Source organism: Durio zibethinus, chromosome 21 (genome assembly GCF_047325235.1).
Source record: "Durio zibethinus cultivar Kanyao isolate XHJ-2024 chromosome 21, ASM4732523v1, whole genome shotgun sequence".
NCBI classification, from domain to species: Eukaryota; Viridiplantae; Streptophyta; class Magnoliopsida; order Malvales; family Malvaceae; genus Durio; species Durio zibethinus.
Window position 1 is genome coordinate 5,321,605 of NC_143182.1, and position 24,496 is coordinate 5,346,100.

General features: G+C 36.1%; 4 protein-coding genes across 11 annotated transcripts; 1 reads left to right on the top strand and 3 right to left on the bottom strand.

Annotated features, from left to right (window-relative positions):
- Positions 1 to 290: 290 nt before the first annotated feature.
- On the bottom strand, positions 291 to 3,345 carry LOC111305085 (thiamine pyrophosphokinase 1-like). Of its 3 annotated transcripts, none has more exons than XM_022902281.2 (6): positions 2,964 to 3,345; positions 2,774 to 2,870; positions 2,329 to 2,401; positions 1,982 to 2,083; positions 1,424 to 1,673; positions 291 to 587 (listed from the first exon to the last, which is right to left on the bottom strand). In XM_022902281.2, exons 1-6 carry the CDS (start codon positions 3,094 to 3,096, stop codon positions 469 to 471), a joined length of 774 nt encoding a protein of 257 aa, XP_022758016.2. In that variant the 5' UTR covers positions 3,097 to 3,345; the 3' UTR covers positions 291 to 468. The 3 variants fall into 3 exon arrangements, with proteins under 3 accessions (XP_022758016.2, XP_022758017.2, XP_089607054.1); XM_022902282.2 differs by having other exon boundaries at positions 2,774 to 2,875; positions 2,964 to 3,144; XM_089750928.1 differs by lacking the exon at positions 291 to 587 and adding an exon at positions 743 to 931 and having other exon boundaries at positions 2,964 to 3,237.
- A 1,532-nt stretch (positions 3,346 to 4,877) lies between these two features.
- LOC111305081 (uncharacterized) lies at positions 4,878 to 15,733 on the bottom strand. Of its 6 annotated transcripts, none has more exons than XM_022902273.2 (27): positions 15,474 to 15,733; positions 15,110 to 15,335; positions 14,849 to 14,982; positions 13,446 to 13,562; positions 13,206 to 13,352; positions 12,399 to 13,036; positions 11,952 to 12,073; positions 11,753 to 11,844; positions 11,072 to 11,291; positions 10,871 to 10,937; positions 10,216 to 10,364; positions 10,048 to 10,118; positions 9,785 to 9,958; positions 9,616 to 9,687; positions 9,043 to 9,144; positions 8,872 to 8,961; positions 8,431 to 8,506; positions 8,052 to 8,148; positions 7,856 to 7,925; positions 7,552 to 7,731; positions 7,314 to 7,436; positions 7,132 to 7,215; positions 6,793 to 6,977; positions 6,569 to 6,707; positions 6,106 to 6,165; positions 5,437 to 5,541; positions 4,878 to 5,215 (listed from the first exon to the last, which is right to left on the bottom strand). In XM_022902273.2, the coding sequence occupies exons 1-27, from the start codon at positions 15,561 to 15,563 to the stop codon at positions 5,102 to 5,104; spliced, it is 3,744 nt and encodes a 1,247-aa protein (XP_022758008.2). In that variant the 5' UTR covers positions 15,564 to 15,733; the 3' UTR covers positions 4,878 to 5,101. The 6 variants fall into 6 exon arrangements, with proteins under 6 accessions (XP_022758008.2, XP_089607052.1, XP_022758007.2 ...); XM_089750926.1 differs by having other exon boundaries at positions 9,607 to 9,687; XM_022902272.2 differs by having other exon boundaries at positions 14,849 to 14,985.
- Positions 15,734 to 18,187: 2,454 nt separating this feature from the next.
- XT2 (UDP-xylosyltransferase 2) lies at positions 18,188 to 19,872 on the top strand. Its single transcript, XM_022902284.2, has one exon. The coding sequence runs from the start codon at positions 18,188 to 18,190 to the stop codon at positions 19,559 to 19,561; it is 1,374 nt and encodes a 457-aa protein (XP_022758019.2). The 3' UTR covers positions 19,562 to 19,872.
- TSPO (TSPO(outer membrane tryptophan-rich sensory protein)-like protein) lies at positions 18,432 to 21,461 on the bottom strand. Its single transcript, XM_089750160.1, has one exon. It carries the CDS (start codon positions 21,459 to 21,461, stop codon positions 20,871 to 20,873), a length of 591 nt encoding a protein of 196 aa, XP_089606286.1. The 3' UTR covers positions 18,432 to 20,870.
- Positions 21,462 to 24,496: the final 3,035 nt, after the last annotated feature.

The following is a 24,496-nucleotide window of genomic DNA, read 5'->3' on the forward strand; positions in this document are numbered from 1 at the left end:
AGAAAAGTTGTCGGACCTTAATTGAAATAAAGTGGTTTTCATACAAAAATGGCAGCAATTCATCATCAAGTCCTCGGTTAACAACCTTATAATTTGCATAAAAGATTTAGAAACAAACTGAATAAGACACCAAATACACCCTATTAAAAGTGTGTTGAAGTGGAACAGTGATTTTCCTCTAACATCATTACGATTATGTGAAGCAATGATATACCACAGCTAGGTGGATATCAACCTTCACATTTTTCAATGGTAAAATACAAAAAATAAAAAATAAAAAAAAAAATCAATGGAGATAATGAGATGATACAGTTTTTATTTGAACATTGTCCCAATCTAATGACACGGAAAAACAATTCTAATATATTATATATAGACATAAGAATCAGAATGGACCAAATCAATCTAGGTTTAGAAAAAGTGAAATCTGCAGCCTGAGCAACTCATCGCAAAAGAAACATAAAGCCGCTACAACTTCTTAATGGAAATGGTCCAAAGAAGATCAGAATCAGATTGCACTGTCACTTTCTCTCCTGTAACTATATTCGATGTGCTTATTAAACCACCGAATTTCATCTCTGTGTTTTCTGGAATGAGAAAAAAAATAATAACAACAACAATGTCACAGCCAGTTCTAGAAGCAAATGGGAGAACTGGATACAGCATTAGGACCATCACTATCATAGTTTTACAATTTACAGCCAAGCTAAATAAGGAATGATTCCATATGCTGCTAGCAACTACGATGATAAAAGAAAGTTATACATGTGAATACCACAAAATAGAGAAACCCAAGTACAGCATTACATCAGCTAGATAGACATAGAACATACAAAGATTTACTATTACACCAATGCAAATGTAGAGGAATCTGTAGCACACTAGAGCACTAGTTCAAAGGTTTCCACCCACTTCATGCAGGTTCCCAGGGCTTTCATTAAAACAAGAGAAGTGTGTGTCAGAGTTATGCTTGTGTTAGCCGTCACAATGTGTCTTCAATTGATAGGAGAGAAGACAGACAGAAACGGTAATAGGAAAGAAGCTATTTTAAATGACTTCAATATCTCTCTCAAAATGAAAAAAATAAAATTAATTTCTTACCCATGTTTTACTAATGAATGTAAGGGACTCATTTGTTAAATCATATAGGATATAATTAGTTTCCTTTCACTACATATACCTCCATTGCTGGAGAGCTTCAAATATAAGCTAGAAGTGAAATTATCTCATATACCCTTCAGGACTTTGGACTACATTTGCTATATTCCAAACAAGTATCCGTTTTCAAGTGAGATGAGAAGCAAGAAGAATAACACGGCATGATAAACTGATGACATGAGTAAAGCATGAAACTATGTCTACTTGAGTTCAATAACCTAGTAGATGAATGCAAGCACCAGAAAAAATGTAGTCATGTACTTACTCAGATCCCACTGAAGCCCAGTTGTTGTACTACTCCTTGATGGCATCCCAATTGGGATGAGTCCACAGTGAGGCCCCTCTACAGAAGTTTGAATATGTATCTCATGGCGGTGAGTCCTTGGAAGGAGATATATAAGACTATCATCAGATAAAAGGACTATTCGCAGGGATGAGAAATGACATATGACATTTAGGTTTCCCATTTCATGGTCAAATCGTCCACCAAGTGCTCCAGCAACAAGAATGCAAAGCTGCCATTAATTCAGGAAAAGGAAATGATAAACCATAAATCTAAGCACACGCTGCAGATGAAAGGAATAAACTATCAATCTAAGCACACACTACAGATGAAAGGAATAAACTACAATCTAAGCACGTGCTACAGATGAAATGCATAATATCTGGTGTAGATTACTCTCCTAACTTGTAAAAAATACCTGCTTCCAAACCAATATTCAAGTACTAATGCTAATAAACATAAAATAAAAGCAAAATGAATGTTGCACAAAGCATAACTATCAAAACAAAATAAATTCTAGAACATTTAACTTTAACTTACATCAGACTTATCCAAACCTGGCGCAAAGTCACGAATGTATGTTACACATTTATGTAGATCTGTGGTGTCTTGATCGTGAGATTTATCAACAATCTCCGTCCCCTGCATCAAAGCAGCAAGTGAAAACGTCTCAGCAATAAAAATTATATGAAGCAGAGATCTAACACCTCAAATGCTAGGAGAAAGAAACTAATGCTCATAAAAGCAGAGCAGCACGTGCCACACACATAGGAAACAAGGTTGGTAAGACAAGAACAAATGGGAAACAGGCTGTTTAGAGTCACAAAAGAAAATATAGTTGATATCACTACTTAAATGGTTGTACAAAAAGAAATTTGCAAACTTACAAGGCTTGTATAAAAGTCAAGCACTTCTCTCCGTATCGAATCCATATCTCCTTTAATTACATCCGGCTTGTATCTGCTATGAATCAAAGCGCCAATGTTATCACATCACTTAAAAATAACAAGGAAAGCATTTTCTGAATCACTTAGAACAAAAACATAAATCTAAGAGCTAAGTTAAGTTAAATGATCCTCCAAACTACAAAATGGGAAAGAAGCTATGTTCTAACAATTCCTCTATTGGATGGACCAAATTTTGATCAAATTCAAAGGTTTTAACTAATATAAGAATTTAAATCACATGATTCAGACGAAAGATAATAAATTGATTTCAACTACGCTCTGCCCAACAACTTACATAAGAGCAATAAAACTTACACAAATCAAAGCTTATAGTATATAACAGAAAAAGACGAGAAAAAAAAAAAAAAACAGAAAGAAAAGAAACCTGCGTCGAACATCGGAGGCATCTTCCTGAGGAAACAACAGAGGCATTTCATCGTACACACGATTGGCGCCACCGTCAGCACAGAGACGAAGCTGAGCTGCTCTAAACAAAAAAAAAAAAAAAAAAGGAAACAATTAATGTTCAGAATAATGAGTACTAAAAATCAAAAGTGAGGATGCAGGATAAGTACCGTGCTTCCAGAGCAGAGGAGTGAATCTGGGAAGGTTTTGGTTAAGAAGGACGAGAGCGTAGGTTAGAGAAGGGCGGTGGTGTTGGGGAATCGTGGGGAGAAGAAAACTGGAAGAATGGTGCATAAGGTCCATCGCTACATGCGCCTCAGCAAGAGCAGAGAAGAGAGAGAGAGAGATCGTAAACCGTTTTTCCTTTGTGCTTCTATTGTAGAAGCATCATTCAACGGATGACTTAAATAAATGGTGATGCAAATAGATCGTTTCTCCGCTCTTTCCTTTTTTTATTTTTAATTTAATATTTGGGTGGAATGTGTAACGACGGAGCTTCGCCATTCAAAAATATAGTAGTGGAAGGAGTGGGACGCAAAATCTAATGGCGTCAACGAAGAATCGAGTGTCAGTACAAAAACTTATAACTACTGCTCCGTCTTTTCAGCTGCACGTGTTACGATGTAAGGTTAGATAGTGGTGGGGTATAAAGAAATTAATCCATTGATACAATTTAAACATGTCGTTAACATTAATGGTGCAGAAGATTGTAGGGTTAATGCAAGCTTGACCGTTGTTAGATGAAGGCAGTCCTTTTTCATTCAAGTTCCACGCACTAAAAGATAAATGCTGACAACATCATTCTTCAGGCGAACATCTTGTACCCAAGATGTATATAACTCGTGTCGTCTATTCCGCGCAGCCCCAGAACCCATTATAGACTGCAGAGAAACATGATGATTCCATTTACCCAATAAACATAAGAGTGGCTCCATATACTTGATCATGAAAGTACTACTAGAATATATACATATATATATGGTAAACGTGGCCTCTAATGGTCCTCACAAATTGTACCATCCACTTGTCCAATCAGAATTAGCTGTCAATGACGATGCCAAAAGCCCAACCCCCGATTCAAGGCGAGACTAAACTTGCTCCTGTTTGACACCATTAAAGTTGAATTGATTCTCAACCCCCTTCTTTTTTCAATTAAACAACTTTTTCCCCACCCCCCCTTCATCTTCTAAGGGTTGTTTGGATTCAAACGGACCGATATCATTGGGTCAAACGTGAACAACGATTCATTTGGATTTTGACCCACCGTGCTGCAGACATCTATTTGGATCCAAACAGATTAGCAGCTCATTCCCACACTGCCATATGCTATTTGTCCACTGGAAGATCTCATAGTAAACAATTGAACCATTGTAAAACTTTCGATTCTCTTCCACTCGATTACTTTCTTGAAGAGTAAACGCATACAATTAAAAATAAACTCTTCAAACATTCGATTATCATTCACAAGATTGTTAATTTTCTTAACCTGAAAATCTCAATATATTATTATTATTATATGTGAAATAAACTCCAAACACCCTTTTTGATATAGTTTTCATATTAACTTTAATCCATTTCCCATTACCAACAAACCAACACGACAGTTTCAACACATCCCACTCGGCCTGTACTCAGCTGTCAGCTCACAATCGAAAAAGTAAAACAACAATAAAGTGCAGCTGAACAATAACTAATAATTATCAACAGAATCACCACTAAATCCCAATGCAAACCCTCAAGATCCAAGGCAATAATAACCCATTAAAAAATATTGATGAAAAACATATACAACACAACAAGATAATGTCTCGTTTAGCAACCAACCTACTATGACAAAAGTTCATGAGCATCCGTTACAAACCTCAACCCAACAACAACAGCCTTACTCCCCATCCCAAACCAACCCCACAAGAGAAATATATAAAACAAAGGTACTAGGGTATTTAGTTTGCTAACCTTGCACTCAAGGGCATCCATTCATTTCATTTCAAAGGAATGACACGATGGTGAGAAAATTACAAAGAATTACTTGTATGTAAAGGCAGAGGACATAGTGCCACGGAAAGAGGAAATAGCCCAAGGAGTGAAGGGAATGGAAAATGCATTTAATAAAGTTAACATGCTTGATAAATATAATAAAATTGCTAATAGAAAGATTGTGAAAATTTCGAAAAACCTATATACTATAATACAAGGAAGCCGGGACCTGCAATGGAATTCCACAAGCAGGTCTCTCAACTTGGCCACCATTTATGGTGACAACCAAGAATGAAATGAAAAAGGAATGCTATACACAAAGATACCTCCTCTACATGAAGTAGCTTAGAGGTTTTTTCTTTCTGGATCCACCTTCACCATACAACTCATTCCACTGAAGAAGCTCACTCATATTTGTAGACTCTGATGACACACTTGCACAAACCTGCATTATAACCAATCAAATGGAATATAAAATAGCACACAGACTATTCCATTGAATATATACCAATTTCTGCACTCCAAATCATTCAATTTGACAGACATAATGTGTTAATATAAGCTTAACGCTCACATACAGACCAAATAAATCCAGGGAAATTTTAACTTCTGAGACTTCAACGGACAAGTAAAATATAATAATTAAGACTAAGTATGGTTCCGTACCTGCTCATGCGCATATTTAAAATCATCCATCTTCAAAGAACGAATGTCAGCACTGCTATACAAGGAAGGCACAGGTCTATTCTCAGCCACTGCCAAAACTCTCTCCTGAAATTGCATGATATATCAGTCTACTCTTGTACAAATAGTAAACTTTCATGTAAAAAGAGATGCAGTAGATCATATGACGGGTACAATTATCTGTAGACTATCATTTATTCAGTGCTTCCAAATCATGTGGATAATATATGTAGCAGAAGGATTCCTCATTTAAAATTGCAGATGAAATTACCTTTGAATTAGTACTTGCTCTTTTTACTTACCAAAGATATAATTGTAAAACAACATAATAAGCTAGCTAACCCACAAGGTGGGTAACATAAAACATTGATACATAAAAAAACCAGATATTAGCAAAAATATATTTATCATCTTGATCTACGAGAACAAGATAATCAGGCAGCCACCCCAGACAGTTGCATAGAATAAGACTAGCCAAAATATGTAACTACTAGCCACCATCACAAAAATAGCATCAAGAAATGTAATGTGCCATTGAGCATCTACAAGATAGATTCACTACCTTTTAGCACCATTTGCAAAACCAACATTGTTTACATGCCAGTTAACACAAACTTATCATGGAACATATAAACTAAAATTTCAACTAACCTTCTTTTCCTTTTCCAAAATTTCTCGTATCGGACAATGTGCAGCGGTCACACAAAGATTCTGCAAACAGAAAATTTAGTTGGGGAATAAACATGGGTAAAAGATAAAGCCACCTATAACCCATTAAAAAGCTTCAACTTGGTTTTGATTAATATTTACAAGATGACTCAATTAACGGGAATAAGGAAACCCTGCTAACAACCTTGATGACATTAAGATTTTATTTTCAGAGGAAAAAGAAAGTTCAAAATTAGTTTATGCCAGAATTACTGCCACTCTAGTTCACAAGAAAACTCGTTAAGAGTCAATATTTAGCTAGAAAGAGAAACTGACCAGGCTTGTTTAATCCAGTATTAGCATGTGATTCGCAGTTGACCAATTTCATTCCTTCTTTGTTTCACAAACACCCATTTACATTTTCAAACAAGACAATAAAATCAAGTAAAAAGATGGAAAAATCAACCTTCAGGTCACTTCCAGAATATCCTTCTGTCATATTTGCAATAGCTTCCAAATCAACATTGGGTGACAATTCCTCTTTGGCTAATATAACTCGTAGAATCTTTTCTCTATTTGGAGCATCTGGCAAATTAACCATCAATCTGTACAATATTCAACAAGGAAGTCAATGGCCCTTATCATTATGTTAGACTACAGCAACTCAAAGAAACAATGCAAGAAAATTACCTTCGAGGAAGCCTCCGAATGACTGCCTCATCAAGGTCAAATGGCCGGTTTGTAGCAGCAAGAACCAACACTCGTTCTTTATCCTTTGTACGAAGACCATCCCAATTTACCATAAATTCATTCTTCATTTTACGCATAGCCTCGTGTTCACCTGGATTCTCCCGTCTTCCTAACATGCTATCAACCTAAAATAACCACCAAAGTCAATAAAACCACATATCGTATTTAAGAAACAGGAAGAACAACCCAAAAATAATAAAGGGAAAGACGATGAAATATCAGCAATTAATCTTCAGAGAGAAAAGAAAACACCACAAAAACAAAATGAACTTGACAAACCTCATCAACAAAAACAACACTAGGTGCAATTTTACTGGCCAGAGAAAAAACGGCTTTAACATACTTCTCTCCTTCACCAAACCACTACAAGACATACAAATATGTCATATACACGTATCAAAAGGAAAATCCATCTTCTAACAGAAAAGGAACATGAAACATTTTCTATGCACTTAAAATACCTTTGAAGTAATGCTGGACATTGATATGTTAATAAAGTTTGCACCAGCTTCAGTTGCAACAGCTTTGGCAAGCATTGTTTTTCCGGTACCAGGAGGCCCAAACAGCAATATTCCTTTGCAGGGCTGCAAAAGCAATAACATAGAAAATAATAAAACGAGATTTGTGTTAAAAATGCACAATTCCAAGTAATATACAATAAAGCAAAACTAGATATTAAAAATGTATAATTCAGTCAACCTTTGTCAACTGTCCCTTGCAAAACAATTCAGGCCTTTGAAGGGGAAGCATCACCAATTCCTTCAAGGTTTCCTTGACATTCTCGAGGGCTCCAATATCATCAAAACTAACCCCAATATCACTTGGTGGAATAACATCCGCAAGAAGTTTTTTCTCAAATTCATTCTCAGTGACCACATCCTGGAAATAGGAATAATTAAATGTAATTCAGTAGCACACTAAATTACTAACCAGATAACTGATGGACAATAGTATAAGTGGCAACAACTACACATAGAACCCAAAAGGAAGAATACAACTGTACCTTAAGTGATTTCTTCAAGCTTTTGCTTTCACTTTGAATGCCTTGCAAAATATTCAAGCCATATTTGATGCTGCAACAAAAAATACAGAAGAAGTTAGCACCAGAAGAAACTGGAGAAACATTTGGCTCATATAATTCTATCTTCCATTTAACATTACAGAGATGTAGGTTGCAATAAATGAAGAGAAAATAAAACCTTTCAGCTGAAACTGCAAGTTTAGCATCTTTCACCACAGCTTCCGAAGAATGCATGAAGTGCTGGCTTAGTGCCCAGCCTACCACTTTCTCCACACCTGTAATAATAGCAAAAGGTACAAAAATATTAAAGAAAAAAATAGTAAAGATTTTTTAGATTTGATGGGGCCAAAGCCAAGAACAAATCTTAATCCAGTTTTTGGAAATTTAGAGGGAAAAGTGAAAGCCTTTAAAATAAATGATCAATTAATTTTTTTAAAAAAAATACAAAGTCCTGCAAACCTTTCATATATATACAATGGTAAAAAAGTTAAATAGTAAAAAAAGGAATATGCACTTGGATGGATTACGAAAAAAATTAGGAGCTCAAGGATACTAACTCTCATTTGTAAGGGTTTGATCTTTAATACAAAGCGTTTCAAGGTCGGTGCAATCCAAACCATTTCGATTGAGAACCTGGTAGCATAAAACTGTTAAAAAAACTCTGAAAAGAGACTTGTACCACAAATTTTCAAATATACGAACTGCTTATTAATTTCTAAATATAACAAGAACATGGAAGACAACTTCTGTCTGTTTGGGAGAGGTAGTAGGGGTCGGGAAGGGAAAGATGTATTTTTATTATAACCTTCTTCAGCTTTCCTGTAGTTTCTCATCGCATTAGGTTTAATTATCCTACGCTTATAAGAAGGTTATAACCAAGGTCAGGAAAGTAAAAGAAAGCCACTTTCAGGCAATGTACTTTATAGACCAGAAGCTCAAATTGGCATGCAGAATCATAAAATGCAAAAAAAACAAAGCAAGATTATAGCAATACTCACTGAACGAAAGTTAACAATGTTTGACTGAGCTTTAAGAGTTTCAGTGTCACGTTCTAACTGCTGCTTCCAGTCCAAAAGTAAAGCTTCATCCTGGCATGATTCAGGAATACTAAATTAAATATTTCAAAATTCGTAAGAGGATAACTGATGCAGAAACTGACATATGCACACCTGAGGCAACTGGATCGTCACTTTGTTAGGGAAAAGCCGAGTTACTTGTTTCAAGGTTTTAGGTGTTTCTTTGCTCCTGTCATGAAGTCTACCAAAATTATCCTGCATACGGAATGATACATCAAATGTGCTATCAAAATGAGAAAGTAAGCACGAAAAAGAGGAGAATACTAGACTACAATGGACTAAGGGTGTTAATGCTGCACATGTAAGGACACTCACTAGGAACAGTCACTTAAAGTAATAACAATTGAAATGCTACCCATTATAATAGGTAGGTGTGAATTGCATTACGTTAAATCCAAGTGAGGAGCATATAAAAAACATTTTTAAATGGCAATCATGCCAAAATTTCAGAAAAGCTTAAGAGCATTCAAATTCAAAATATAAACCTTGAAGCATTAGCATATGATCACATATGCAGATAAGGGTTAACAGAAGTAGACAGTTAAAAACCACTAAGACAGTCAGGTTTATAAATACATTTAGACAGGAGTAATAAAACAATCAGAACAGGCTGTTTTCAAGTAAAAGATATATTAGGCCAAAGAAAAATGTCAGTACTTGACATACAGGAAAAGCAAGATCAAGTAAAGCAGTCTGGTTGGCTCCAAACTTTGTGAACAAAAGGCCACCAGGATGAGACTGCAGAAACACAATTGGCAAAATCAAACTGTTAAAAACACTTCATACAGCTTAAAAGAAAGAAGCAGAGTTAAACAAAATATAATAAGTTGCTTACTTTTTCCTTACGATTATCCATCTGGGTATAAGAACCAATTACTACAACATTCGCTGGCAAATTCTCAACCTTACTCTTCAAGGAAGTATATACATCTGTATTTCCAGCCATAGACTTCTCTATATCTTTCACAAACATTATCAAGGGACTGCTTTTGCTTTCATTCAATGCAACCTATAAAAGTGAGACAATTCAGAGATAAATACTTGAAAATGTGAACATGATCAAGCACTAGCTCTCATGCATTACTCAATGACATGTACCTCAAAAAGTTCATTAACAGCCAACTTGTCAACATCATCACCTCCAGAACCGTCCAAGCGAAGCGAGCTAGCTATAAAGTGAAAAGATAATGAGTAAGATTGGGTAAAAGTCCAAAATAAATCATAAAGATGTTTAAATTAATGAAAGACATGGGCTAAAGAGGTCACCAGCACAGAAGAAACCATGATCTTCTTCACAAAGACCACCAAGGTCGTTGCCCTCCGGAATAGATCTGTCAAATCTGACCCCAATTTTTGAAGAACCATTTTCTTCGAACGCAAGGACTACTTTGCCCCGAAAACCAATTGTTGGTCCCCTACACAAATAACACAAATTACTTGAAACCTTTTGAAAAACATAATGTAAACACAAAAATTACCCATAATGTGTTCGGCGTACAGGCCATGGTGAGCTTTACACCAGGAAATCTATGCGTGGGCTGGGTCAAACTCGTGCCCAATACTGGGCCATGCCAGGCCCAGCCCGCCCATTTGTCACCTCTAGAATATAATAAAATTTGTCCCTTGAAAAATTACATGTTCCATAACCATCATGCCAACATCAGCAGCAAACTTCTTAAAAAACAAATATAGACATCTCAAAAGACAATGGTATAAAGGACTGCAGTCAAATTGGGTCCTCAATCCATGGCATATAATTTTAGCATGTGCATCACATATGCTTGCAAGGACAGCCAAATAACATAATACTTTAAATTTAAAATTTCAAGAACAGAAACTTGCCTTTAAAGAGAGAACAGACCAATGGCTAAGCTGAACTGTACAATAAACATAATGCAAAAAAAAAAAAAAAAAGAAAAACCTTAAAGCAGGTTGCAGAGAGGAAAGTCCAGAAGATGGTGCGGCACCTACATACTTAACCCTATCACCTGAAAGTTTTAAATTAATTAATTCAGTTAGAAGTTGATAATGTTCCATCATCAAATTTACCGTTTAGAAAGCTATGGTATTACTAAAATAACAAAAGCCAATTCTCCTGTATTATCTCAAAGAAATGGCATACCTTTCTTAAATGTATAACTTTTAGACGTCGCGGTAGATACTTCCTGCTTTGGCAAAGCGTGGGAGCTCAGTGAAGAACCACCTGTTATATCAGCTTCTACGCTAGAAGTTGGTCTCTTCTGCTGCAATGCAGCAGCCTGTGCAGCTCTTTTGGCATATACAGATGCCCTTTCAGCCCTTGAAGTTTCTTTCACAGTATCAGCTTCTTTTGATGTTGATCCCTGGATATATTGGAATAACAATAATAGAAGAAAAGAAGCCACAAAAAGGTTCAGACGTCTAGAAACTTGGAAAGCAAACAATACAGAAATTTGTGCAACCACAAGAGAGTAAACAAGACTGGAAGAAATAGCTAGCTTAAGGAACCATTAAAACATTTTTCTCAAGGAACTTCCAACCAGAGTTTGACACAATTTTGTTTTCAAATTGAAAAGAAACCTTAGTCATTTGCATGTTTAATAAGGCAGAATCATAATCAACAACACTAATGGTAAATATAGACTCCAACATATTTCCCCTGATCCCATACAAGATTTTAAAAAAATCATATGCACAAAACTTCCAAAGAAACAATATAGATAAAACAAAGTAGGAGGCATGCAAACTGCAATTTCAACCTAAACATGCTTTCATAGCAATTTGGCAAAGAACCAAAACAAATTGGGGAGTGAAAGAAGCATACTCCAGGCAACAGAAGAGAATCAACAATTAGCAATCTAGCACCAAAGTGTTTTGCAAGTGCCTTTGCCAAAGTCTCCTGATATATTTCTGAACCTATAAATATCAAAGGAAATTAAAAACTCTCATCAGAGAAAAGAAAGAGCAAAGAAGTAGAATTAAACATAGTTACATGGCAAATTTACAGAAAACAACAGTCACACCTGCTGGACCAGATAATAATATACGAGGACTCATGGTAGGAAGATCTGATGCATACTTTGCAAATTTATTACACTTCAAATGCACATAGGTTGAGGCTACCAAAACGTTCTTTGTTGTAACACTGTCACAATAGAAATTTTAAAGTAAATTACACAAAGCTAATGCTCAAACAGGCAGTGAACTAGGTACGACAAAAACAGAAGAAACAGATATTATTGCACAAAAGGAATTCTATTCTCTGCCACTTGCAATATTTGGTTTTCAACATTCACTCCATAAATAGAGTATGGACTTGCAAATATGCGGAAAAGTGGATAGGCAAAATAAGTAAAAACGATAGTCCAAATTATGTTTCCCCAGATATAGACATAAGGAATGATTAAAATATATTTGCAGACAATACAAAAGTGCAAGATCCAATTAAGAGCGGAAAGCACAAGAATTACCTCAAAAAATATGGGAAATTTTCAAATGAGATGTCTATATTGTCCGGATTGAGAATGCCTTCCTGCAAACTATCTTTAAATGCTTGCCGCTTAGTTGATATCAAAGCCGTAGGAGGTTCAAATTCCTTAAGCATCTCCCTAATTTCCCTTTGCTCGTCAAGAATTTTGGCAATGCTGCCACTAAAATCAAAGTCAGTAGATGATGTACCAGCGAGGATACGCAATAATGGTCTTAAAGGGTAAGCTGCCCCAGGGATCTTTGTATTGTCAGCATCCGTAATATCATCCAATCCAAGCCTATCAAGATTAGGGTTTTCATTGGCAGCATCAGGTGGAGGAGCAACAGTTTTCTCCCTTGAAGAAGTGGTTGCTGGATCAGTATTACTAGCACTATCCTTCATGTCGACTTCTGGAATACGGTCATCTGACACATCACAACCAGAAGGTAGAGTAGACATCTCTGAATTTTCTTTTGTTGACAAAGAGGCTAATATTGTTGCTGCCCCGGCAACAGCTGATGGGTCCCCAGACTGTGCCTCAATAATCCCTTTTATAGGAGCAGTTTGGGCTTCTAAAATGCTTACGGAAGAAGGTATGCCTGGAGCAGCTAAGTTATCGTTGGTGAGCTGCTGAAAAATCTAAGTTTCTGTCAAGGAATTAAATCAGTTCTAAGATGGAACAAATATCATAACAACATCAAAGTTGAATAATGAAACATGCAGCAAGATGACACTGCATAATTTGTGAGGGAGAGGAATATCAATCTTTGTAAAAAAATGTGTTAGACGTGTTAAATAAAAAGGATACATAAGCATGATTTCCAGTAGTTGTGAAAATCAATTCATCGCCTGCATTTAGAATTAAACTAGCATTTTTACTGTAAATCTTCCCATTGACCTGGACAGAGCCTTTTCCTCCTGTAATTTCTAGGAAGGCAATAGAAGTGCCATCACTCTACATTGGAAAAAATAAAATGAGCACTCTCGTAAACATGCAATAAAAAATGCGAACAGCAAGTTTGCAAATAAGTATTGCAAAGATCCATACCTCTATGTGCTTCACTTTGCACAAAACATTGCTAATATTGGGATCTTTAAGACATAAGTTACACTGACGGCTTTGGCCAATGGTAAATAGTGTGCCACACAGGACCAAGTGAGGATTCTGCGGATGAATTGAACATTAATAAGATTCAATATCACGGTACTTTAGCATGAAAACAACCATAACGCATCAAAATCCATATAAGGAGGCCAATTAGCTAGTGACCTAATGATCCATCCTTCGTTAAGGAAGTTAAGAGTCTAGTTGGTGCATCTAGAAATGGAGCAGAATGAATATAGGATGACAACGGATTACCTACCCAATACTATGCAGCCAGTGGATTAAATAATAAGTTGATGAGATTCTCCTTTGGAAGACACCCAAAAGGCAAAGAAAAATAAAATAAAGGCTTCCCTAAGACTTTTTACTAAAATGGAAAAAATTACTTAATCTTGTTGGCTAGAAAAGAGAGGGAGCAAATTACCTGGTTCATTCATCCCACATTTGAGAAGGAAATGACACAAATAAAAAAAAAAAATTAGACCTCACTACGACGGCAAGCTGACTTACTGATATAGCCTAAAAGTAATTTTTCTACCAATTTGCCAAGCGCAACAATCATTTGGGGCACTTGGTATTCTACCAACAATTGAGTACGTTCAAACCCAGTACAAATAATAAAGTTTCCTAACCTAACAATAAGGAAACCTCCTCTCCTAAATTCCCAGTCTTTTCTCCGAAGAAAAACTCCCATTGCATTTAGTAAGACTAAATCAATAGAGTTTCCAATGGACTTAATAGACCCACAGAAAATTAACCGCAGGGTTAACTAGTCTGTTTTCCAAACCCAATCATATCATTGCTGAAACAGCAAGTTGTTTAGTAAAGTTTTCAAGACAGCCAGAATTTGCAACCACAAATTCATAATGTCAGGCATAGTTTTTGCCAAGTCAAAAAGTCAAGTATAGTATTTGCCAAATAGACCAACAAGGGAGAACTGATACACCCATTCACCTTAAATGATTTCAGATTTTTTCTCTAATGGAAAACTTTGAGTGCATTCAAGTTCAAGTCTCTCACTTAAAATAGTATTTCAAATTGACCTAAACGACTATGAACTCCAAGATTCCACTCCATGATTGGAACCAAAGTATGTCATTGTTCCACCAGCAAATTATGTAGTAAGACTTCATTGATATCCAAAATTCAAGTGCACAAAATTTTAAAATCAGTCCAACATTAACAGTTCATGAAAAAAAACCCATTTTCTTTTTAATTTCACGTATTGGCTAAAAGACCAAGAATTCTGATACGAATTTCTAATCCTTGCCCGATTAAACACGGAGATCAAGAACCAAAAGCCAGCCCATAACTAAAAAAAAAGAATACAATTTCAGAATACATACCTGAGAGTGCTGGGAAAGAAGCTTTCCCCACGGGACTTTAGAACCTGATTTCGCTGGTTTCGACTTCTTCTTAGCCCGTCCGGTAAACCCTGCACCAACCACCTTCGCTTTCTCCACATCCACAACATCTTCACCTACTTAACCAAAAACATCCCCCACATCAAAATCCCATACAAAAAAAAAAAAAAAAAAAAACCAAACCAAACCCACAAAAAAAATAGAACCCAAAAACCCAAATGTGAAATCAATCGAGGATCGCACCTAAGGACCGCGGAGATACCAAAGTACCGTTCTCCAGATCAGCCTCTGCAGACTTATCGGGGAGAGACGCATCAACGGTCTTAGCCACATCAGATACCCGTAGATCAGAAGACCGGAGCTCCGTTACCCGTGAGTCCGAACCGGATTCCTTAGGCAGGCCTAGGGCTTTGTCTAGCGGCCCAGAAACCGCAGCTCCGTTGGTAGACGACGACGCCGGCTCAGATGCCTAAAGAAAAAACAAAACAAAAATCTCAGATTCAAATCTAAACAAAAAAAAAAAGAAAAGATTTTGACACGCATGCAAATTTAAAACCCTAACGAAGAAAAATAATTGGATTCTTAGAAGAAAAAAAAAATGAAGAACCTTTGATCGTTTACTAGAAGTAGCAGGGGACGTAACGGGAGAGGAAAGGGGCCGTTTGGAAGAGGAAGAGCTCCGTCGCGTTTCAACCATCTTCTTGTTAAAGAGGAAGGGAAGGGGTTTGGGGTTTTTACTCTCTGGGTTTTCTCTGATCCGAAAAAGAAACGATCTTTGGCCCTTGGAAGAAAATCAGAAAAATATAACGGCAAAAAGGAAAAGAAAATAGTAAAAAAGGCTGAATGATTGCGGGGAGATGAGGTTTCAAGGTGGCTGAGCACCTTTAGTTATTTATAGCGTATAAAATTGAAAAAAAATAAAAAATAAAAAATAGGGGTTTATTAGATTTATTTTCTTTTTTGGAGGTTACGATTCTTAGGAAGCGGTGAAATGAGTTGCTGGGTTTCGAGGGTAGTCTGATAATCTGGCAGTGTTAAAAGAGTTAACTTTTTAGAGTGTAACAAAAAAGTCAATTTATTTTGAGAATTTTTTTTTATTACTTATACATTAATGGTGTTTGGTTGAGTTATTATTCAGTGTACTGAACAAAAAAATTTATCAGGAATTTTTAGCCGAAAAAGGAAAAAAATTATTTTATTAAATTCTTTGTTGACCAAGGGACACTCATTAATATTTTGTTGTAGTTAACTTATAGATGAAGGGATTCAAGAGAGGTTTGCGTATTAAATTACATGAATTAAAAATTTTACATGTAAAAGTAACTTTAGTTTTTGTTCGTAACAATAATAATAATATTATTATTAAAATAATTTAATAATTATATAAATAAATATATGGTTGTATAATATGATTTTATATTTCTTTTATTTGTGATTATAGAACAATTTTTCTACGTCTTCTTTGTTTTTGTCTGAGATGAAGGCTTGAATATTGAGCTAAGCATTTTGTTTTAATTCAAAAAAAAAAACCATTATAAAAAAATTAGTACCATCATTAAATGTGTTATAAATTTTAAAATATTTTATTGATATAATTTTTTTACCTCATAATTGCATACTAAAACGAAATATTTTAATGTTTTGAGAATATAGCCTTTATAAAATAATTTTTTTAAGTTTAACCTCAATTAAATTCTTTTTACTTCAAATTAATTAATTACTAATTTATTTGTTTATTATTAAATATTTAATTTAAAATCAAATGATAGTAAATGAAAAAACTTCAACTTTAAAATAAATTTTTTAAGAAAATTTAAAATTTTAATAAATATAAAATAATAACCCTTTAAGATTTATCGATATTATGTGATATGTTGGTAAAATATCGGATTTCAATTTCAATGATAAGATTTCATACCAAAAAAGAAATTGTGTACCCTTTTTTTAGAAATAATTAAAAAAAAAACGCTGGCTTCATGGACTGGAATTTATTCAACGATATTGGACATGCTGTTGTGCTGTGTGCACATAAAGGGGAAAAAGGTCGAATCAAATGAGAGAAGAACAAAATGTCAGCTGTTGGAGTGTTTTCAGTCTGTTTGCTTGTTGAATGAATGTGATGAATAGAGGCGGCCCAACTAGAAAGTCCTGATGGCCGAGGCTCAAGTTTTGGACTGACCCAAGATACTGCACCAAACTATTTTAGATTGTTCGTTGGATGAACAATCTAAAATCCATCGCTTTTTTTTTATTTTTTATTTTACAAATAGGACAGATGCCCAAAAGAAAATTAGCAAGCAACACTTCTACCCATTAACAGGTTTATGATTCTTTATGGATGTTCTTCGAAAGTTGCCAACAATGCATGTCGGCGCATCTCCATTTGACCATCCAGTTAGCCAAAAAAAAAAAAATCCATAATTTTTTAGAAAGAATAAAGGTTTCTACACGATACGGTTTTTATTCATAACAAAAAGTAAACATTCCATATTTGTTTGGAATAAGAAGTTATTTTCATTGTCTTAAAAATAGAAAAATATTGATACCAAATAACAATTACAAACTATATCAATAACAACAAATAAAAAAATTACAATACACATATATCGTTATTTAAATCACATCTCCCACATAACTTTATTTATTAACGTGATGAAAAGCTATATTTTTTAATCCAACCAATCTTAATCCGAGAGCATATTTGATGTCTAACAAAACTTATTCACCGATATTTTCTTTTAAATTCTTTCTTTCTTTCTGAATAAAATATATATAAGCCATATTTAGTTGGTTAATGGTCATGAAAAATTTTTTGTTGCATAATAGCAACTGAATAAACCTCTCATCCTGATCCAATTAAGCAATTCAAACTGAAAGAATCGGATATTGCTTATCTTTTTTCCTCTTAAAAAATAAAACAATTTTTTTTTTTTTATCTATTTCACGGTTTATCACAGGATTTAAACCGTTTAAAAGTCACTAGGGGGTTGTAAAATTTAAAAGACAAAGGAGCCGTCCACGACATATCTGATCTAATCCTAATAAGTTTTTAATTCAAGTTTTTAACTTCGCGGCGGGTCCCGGCATCTTCCGACAGCTGTCTTCAAATTTCGTGTCGGAGAACAAATCACACCCTTAGCTCATACTGGTTCTGTGATATGTTTTGGATCACAGAAAAACGCGTTTTTCATCCTTAAATAAAACCTCTGAAACCTCACTCGAAATACCTCGAATCCAAATCCTAGGTTTCTTACTTCTCAATTTTCCAGTCCGGCATTGTTTGCGGTTGAACCGAGACCAGATCGGGTAAAGAACCGGAAGATGATAGACAAGTGTTTGGGAGCTCAAAGATCTAGAAAGATCCAGAGAGCTGTCCGTCACTGCAAGGTCACGATTCTCTGCCTCGTCCTCACCGTGGTTGTCCTACGCGGCACTATCGGAGCCGGGAAATTCGGAACTCCGGAGCAAGACTTCGTCGAGATACGCGACCACTTCTATTCCCGCAAACGCGCCGAGCCGCATCGCGTCCTTGAAGAAGTCGAAACGACGTCGTCCGATAACCAAGCAGCCACCGACGCCGACACAAACAATTACAACGAGTTCGACATAAATAAGATCTTAATCGACGGGGAATCCGACGACCCGAAACCTGACCCCAATAAACCCTACTCGCTCGGGCCCAAAATCTCCGATTGGGACGAGCAACGATCTAGATGGCTGAAAGAAAACCCTAATTACCCAAATTTCATCGGTCCAAACAAACCAAGGGTTCTCTTAGTCACCGGTTCATCTCCCAAACCTTGTGAGAACCCTGTCGGTGATCATTACTTATTGAAATCGATCAAGAACAAGATCGATTACTGTAGATTGCACGGGATCGAGATATTTTACAACATGGCGCTTTTAGATGCTGAAATGGCAGGGTTTTGGGCCAAATTACCTTTGATTCGAAAGCTTTTGCTTTCGCATCCGGAGGTGGAATTCCTCTGGTGGATGGATAGTGATGCAATGTTTACCGATATGGCATTTGAGGTACCTTGGGGAAGGTATAAAGACTCGAACTTGGTTATGCACGGATGGAATGAGATGGTTTATGATCAAAAGAATTGGATTGGGCTAAATACTGGAAGTTTTTTGTTGAGGAATGGCCAATGGGCCCTTGATCTTCTTGATGCTTGGGCTCCAATGGGTCCTAAAGGGAAGATTAGGGAAGAAGCAGGGAAGGTTTTGACGCGGGAACTCAAGGATCGACCTGTTTTCGAAGCAGATGATCAGTCTGCAATGGTTTATTTGTTGGCTACTCAAAGGGGGAAGTGGGGTGATAAGGTTTACTTGGAGAGTGCTTATTATTTGCACGGTTATTGGGGGATCTTGGTTGATAGGTATGAGGAAATGATTGAGAATTATCATCCGGGTTTGGGTGATCATCGTTGGCCGTTGGTGACTCACTTTGTGGGGTGTAAGCCTTGTGGGAAGTTTGGGGATTACCCGGTTGAGAGGTGCTTGAAGCAGATGGATAGAGCATTCAATTTTGGTGATAATCAAATACTTCAGATTTATGGGTTTACTCACAAGTCTTTGGCTAGTAGAAGGGTGAAGAGAGTACGAAACGAGACTGGTAATCCGCTTGAGGTGAAAGATGAACTTGGACTGCTTCATCCAGCTTTTAAAGCGGTTAAGGTATCCTCTTCTTGATGATATAGGCTGTCTATGAGATCATATGCTGCTAATTAATAAGTTACGACGTTCAAATGTTCTGTGAAGTGCGAATTTTATGTTTTAGGTCTGGGGAAATAGTATTCTTTTGTTCCTTATCTGTGTTTAAAATTAAAAGTTCTTAATGCTTTCCCAAGGAAAACAGTGCCGATGAGTTTGTCTGCAGCTTCAATTTTGTAGAATACATCAAACTTGGATCTGTCATTATCACTTGAATTTGTTAGCCGTAAAGTGCTGCATTGTAATTCAATCAGTCGGATAAATACTAATAGAAGTATAATATTGCTGCATCATGAATCATTTTATTGCTGTCAGTACCTGGTATAATTACTTATTGGTATGATAATTAAATGAAAATTTGTGGCTTCGGGTACCCCATTCTTTAGAAGCATTAGCAGGACGAATAGGCTGGTTTCAATTTAAATTTGTGGTTAAGTAGCTGTTTACATGGTTCGAGAACCAATGTCATTAGACTCTCTCTCTCTCTCTCTCTCTCTCTGTGTACCCCTTCTTTATTTTGGACTTTTGAGGTTAAGAATGAGGAGGAAAAGTTTATATAGTTTACGTTGAAAGTATGAATGAATTTTATTTTTTGAATGAAAGAATTTTAATTTCAAATATTCTGCTAGAACACCATGCCAAGTTACTGGGAGCATATAAGGATTAGACTAAGGAGAAGATAGAGTGGACGATATACGATGCAATTTCAATCCTAGTTTTCTTCAGAGCTAACTAGTCAGAGAAACATAGTTGATAAATTTGTTTTATTGGTTGAGTTCCGATTTATGGTCTTAACATCCTTCAAAAAAATGGTTGATAATGGAGATAATTACGGCAGAGACAATGTCCCTGCTAAGGTTCTCTGTTCAGGGAGGATTATGTTAAAACGTAGTAAGCACTGTTCATGGATGACAAATTCAAACCTGTGGGATTCATCTTTTGAATTAACCTTTAGAAAACAGTTAGAACAAAGAAAAACTACAGGATTGAGAAACAACCAAAAAGTAAAAAGTTCAACTACAAAACTTTCCAATAAAGACCTTGTAAAATTGAAAACACATCAAAACCATTAACTTGTGAGAAGCAACAGAGAAATAATCTGGACATGTGTTTCTTTTTGGACAATCTGCTAAACAAATGAACAACTTGATGGTATTAATTTACACGACATTCAGAAGACTAAAACTCTCTGATGATGATAAGAAGGGAAAGACAAAATCAAATCCTTTTTTTTTTTGCAGTGTGTAAAATAACATTACTAGGTAACAACATAAGATCGTGATATGCTTCAAAGGAAAACAAGCTTTAGATTTAAAATGGCCAAAAACGCAGCCCATGCCAAACAAGGCTTAACCAAGTCACCAGCTGTGGGATTCACCTCTCTGAAATCCCTTGAACACCCAACCAGAGCCCCAAACACCGCCAAGAGCACAACCAACCCGACCCAACTGGCTCCCATCCAAAACACAATCGGAAGCCAAGCCAAGCTCAATCCTAGCTGAGCCAAATAAAGAGATAACGCAGTTGGCCTCAAGTGGAACCCGCCTTCAGCCCAAACAAGCCAAGCTGAAAGACCCATTACGAAGCTCGAAGCCAGGCAAGTTATATGTATAAGCCACAAAGGGGGGAACCAGAAGGGTTTTGCTAGAGCGCCATAACTATGACCTGAACCAAACAAGTAGATGTTTAATAAGGTGAGAAACAGAGGGAACGAAACTGCTATAGCTAGCGATCTTAGGCCACGTTTGGCCATAGCCATTCTCTCTTCTCGCCTGCTTGCTCTATTTATTTCGTTGTTGTAGGCTTTCTCGTTGGAGATGGTGGTGTTGGTAATGCCAGGGTCATCCCTGAAACGTTGTTTGAGATTTTGGGATTCCATGGAAGAAAGGAAGGGAAAAATGGAGCTTGAGTTTACGATAAGGAAGGGATTTCAGGTGGGGTTTATATAGAAGAGAGCGTGTTTTCGGGGCTAAATTTATTTGGAATGTAGGAAAAGAGTGACAGGTGGGCGGAGGAAGTGTTGGGGAGTGGATATTGGACAAGGAAGGTCACACGTGGATGAGAAAGGAGGCCTTTCGTTTCGGGGCGGCTCTTGTCTAGACAAAATCTGGGTGTTTTAGTGCTTTCGGGGGGAGACAGCTTTCATCAATTTGTAACTGGATTACATCTATTTTGCCAAAAAAGATAATAATAATAAAGAAAGAACTGGATAAGTTCTTCTGCAATTAAACACTTTCGGATTTTGGTTTTGTCTGAAAAGCTGCCACGTTTTAAGCAGGACAATTTTTTTCTGGGTTTTGATACTTTTTGGTTCCTGTTTGTTTTCCTGCACAATTGTTGGTTGATATGATCATATGAAATAATGAGCCTTAATTAATTCTTTTACTTCAGCTGGTGCAGGCAGCAATGAAACCTGATAAAAGAATCAGAAATAATGACAGGGTTCAGCCCGCAATTGCTTAGGAAAAAAAAAAGGGCTTTCTTTCCTTTATTGGGTATGATTTTTTTCTTTTTAATAAATTTTATGACTTTCAATATGGATTTAAGTCTGAAAATTGATCTACGTATAAATACTTGTGGAAAAAAAATTTGCTAATTGAATAAAACAAAAAGCAAAAACTGATGATATATGGAGCTGTCCTTTTTTTGGTTTAGCCAAATGCAACTCAAACCAACCTTGGATATTAAATTAGGCTTCATAGACCCCTCAAACAGTACCAATCTTCAGTCTATGCCCAACCCATTACAGGACCGCAGCAGAACAAATCAAACGGTCCACAATCAAACACGTGAACCCAACTCTTTCCAAAAACATTTTCATGACCGTTCATTTCATCCGGTTGTTTTCTGAAACTCCAGTGCTCCAATTTCTGTGTTGGCCCGGTTATTCGTTCTTATTTATTAAGATGACAGGTAAATGGGTTTTGGAGGAGAAACTGAAAAATGGATTACAATAGCTTGAAAGGAGAAACTAGGCCGCTTGTGTACCCAGAGCTGGTTTCCTTTATTCTGCTATTCTCTGTTTTGTGCTTCTGTAAACCGGTTACTTATGCTTCAATTTTTTGCTATTTTAGGGAAATAAAATTGACGAAAAACCAACTCTGAAAATTATACTTAACAGATGTGAAAGCAAATCTTTTGCATAAAACTGTCTAAATTATAAGTCCTACAAAACAGAATAAGTACTCTGCAAACCTATGTAATTGGTTGTCCTTTTTCATTCGATGCAGTGAACATATATCATTAAATATTCGGCACCATCCATTTACCTAAAAAAAAAACCCTCGCTATCACCCATATTGGAGGGATGATGTGACTGTATGATTCGCCACTGTAGTCGGGCTCAAAGCTTCCATCCTCCATATGGTAAACACCCATATCCTTTCCTCCATCTCTAGGGGATTGATAATAACCTTATAGACAATTGTCGGTCAAGTAAATACAGTTGCGGTTGCAACCAGGGAAGTCTGTGGCTTAAAGAGAACCTGAAGAGTTATAACCAAGGAACAAGGACCTATTTCCCAAGCTTTTCACCACTGTCCACTCATCGTTGCTTATATTCAACTTAAATACTTGGAGCTTAGTGGTTCCATAAGTAAATTGGGAACTGCCTTGATCAACAACTCTCCGGATCTGTACTTCTTACTACGGATGATCCGCCAGATATAACTTCTCGATATGTCGGTTAAGACCCTATGTTCTTTTCCATGCTTGATTTTGGAGCTCCAACACACATGCTATAATTCCCTTCCCTCCTTCCCCCCCCCCCCCCCCACCCCACAGTAATACCATAAAACTTTCCTTTGCAGTAAATAATATCTTTAAATGCATGTCCTGCCAAGTCTACGATGGTCCAAGCATCGTCGGCATGTCTGCAAAAAGCCAACTTTGAATTACCATGGAAAATAACCATTAATATGTAATATGAAGTCTGGGAAGGACTTGAAGATAAGGCAGCCTTAAAGAGCAGCAAGTCATAAATAGATCTCCTCAGGGCGATGGCGACGTAGTTAAACAATTTAGGCATTCAAAGTTTTGGGATGGGGCAGGTTGATTTGAATCCATGATAATGGATGCAACAGATTGATGTCGAGATCATCTTTTCCTATCGTAACCAGCCACCCATGTGAAGCGTAGCAACGTTTGTTGTTGGCTTCTGGCAGCATCAATTTGTAAGTCGTCTCGTTGTCTAGAACTTCGACGAAGCCACGTAAATCTTTACCTTCTTCTTCAGCAAGCATAATGTATGCAAATGGACGTAAAGCAATGAAATTATGCGATAGGATTCGACCAAAAACAAAAAATAAACATACGTAATATTGGTTCGTTTTAACTCAAAGAAAATTATTTCAAATCCAATCCATTAATAAATAACTCTTTAAACTTTTGAAATGAAAAGTATTAAAATAATTTTTTATTCAAAACTTAACTCAAAATTATAATTTTAATAGTTCACTCACTTAATTATTTTTTTGATATCTAACTATTTTAGATTATCATATTAAAATCAAAGCATTTTATTTATAAGATTAAAAACTCTTATAATTTTATTAATCTTTTCATGTGAAATTTAAAATAAACTTTCAATTTTTATAATTTCATTCAATTTTCAATTTTGAAATTAAAAGATTCAAGAGAATTAAACCCAATCCTTATGTTTAGTTTGCAATTTTCCATGAAGAACAAAGTCCATTAAGGCTGACAAAATCTTTATAGAATGTCACCCACTTAGCGATTTCAATGAGAAGTTCTTCACGAAGATCAGACCATTTACCCATTAGAAACCGTCTGAATAGACGCAATAAAACCCTAAAGAAGACTATGCGTCTATGCCCTAGAAAAAGCTACTTCCAATATATATGTATCCATTTAGATTAGTTTAACTGATACACCTTTTTTAATCTTTACATCAAA

Bases quoted from the DNA above. Each gene is read 5' to 3' on its own strand.
- LOC111305081 (XM_089750925.1), bottom strand. From the start codon at position 15,563: ATGGTTGAAACGCGACGGAGCTCTTCCTCTTCCAAACGGCCCCTTTCC. The intron at 13,037-13,205 runs GTATCCTTTTTA...ACAGAAACTTAG, and splicing joins CTACTGGAAATCATGCTTAT to ATTTTTCAGCAGCTCACCAA. The intron at 5,542-6,105 runs GTTAGTTGAAAT...ATGCAATTTCAG, and splicing joins TTTTGGAAAAGGAAAAGAAG to GAGAGAGTTTTGGCAGTGGC.
- LOC111305085 (XM_022902281.2), bottom strand. From the start codon at position 3,096: ATGGACCTTATGCACCATTCTTCCAGTTTTCTTCTCCCCACGATTCCC. The intron at 2,402-2,773 runs GTTTCTTTTCTT...GATTCATAGCAG, and splicing joins GCCTCCGATGTTCGACGCAG to ATACAAGCCGGATGTAATTA. The intron at 1,674-1,981 runs GTAAGTTAAAGT...AATTAATGGCAG, and splicing joins CAGGTTTGGATAAGTCTGAT to CTTTGCATTCTTGTTGCTGG.
- TSPO (XM_089750160.1), bottom strand. From the start codon at position 21,461: ATGGAATCCCAAAATCTCAAACAACGTTTCAGGGATGACCCTGGCATT.
- XT2 (XM_022902284.2), top strand. From the start codon at position 18,188: ATGATAGACAAGTGTTTGGGAGCTCAAAGATCTAGAAAGATCCAGAGA.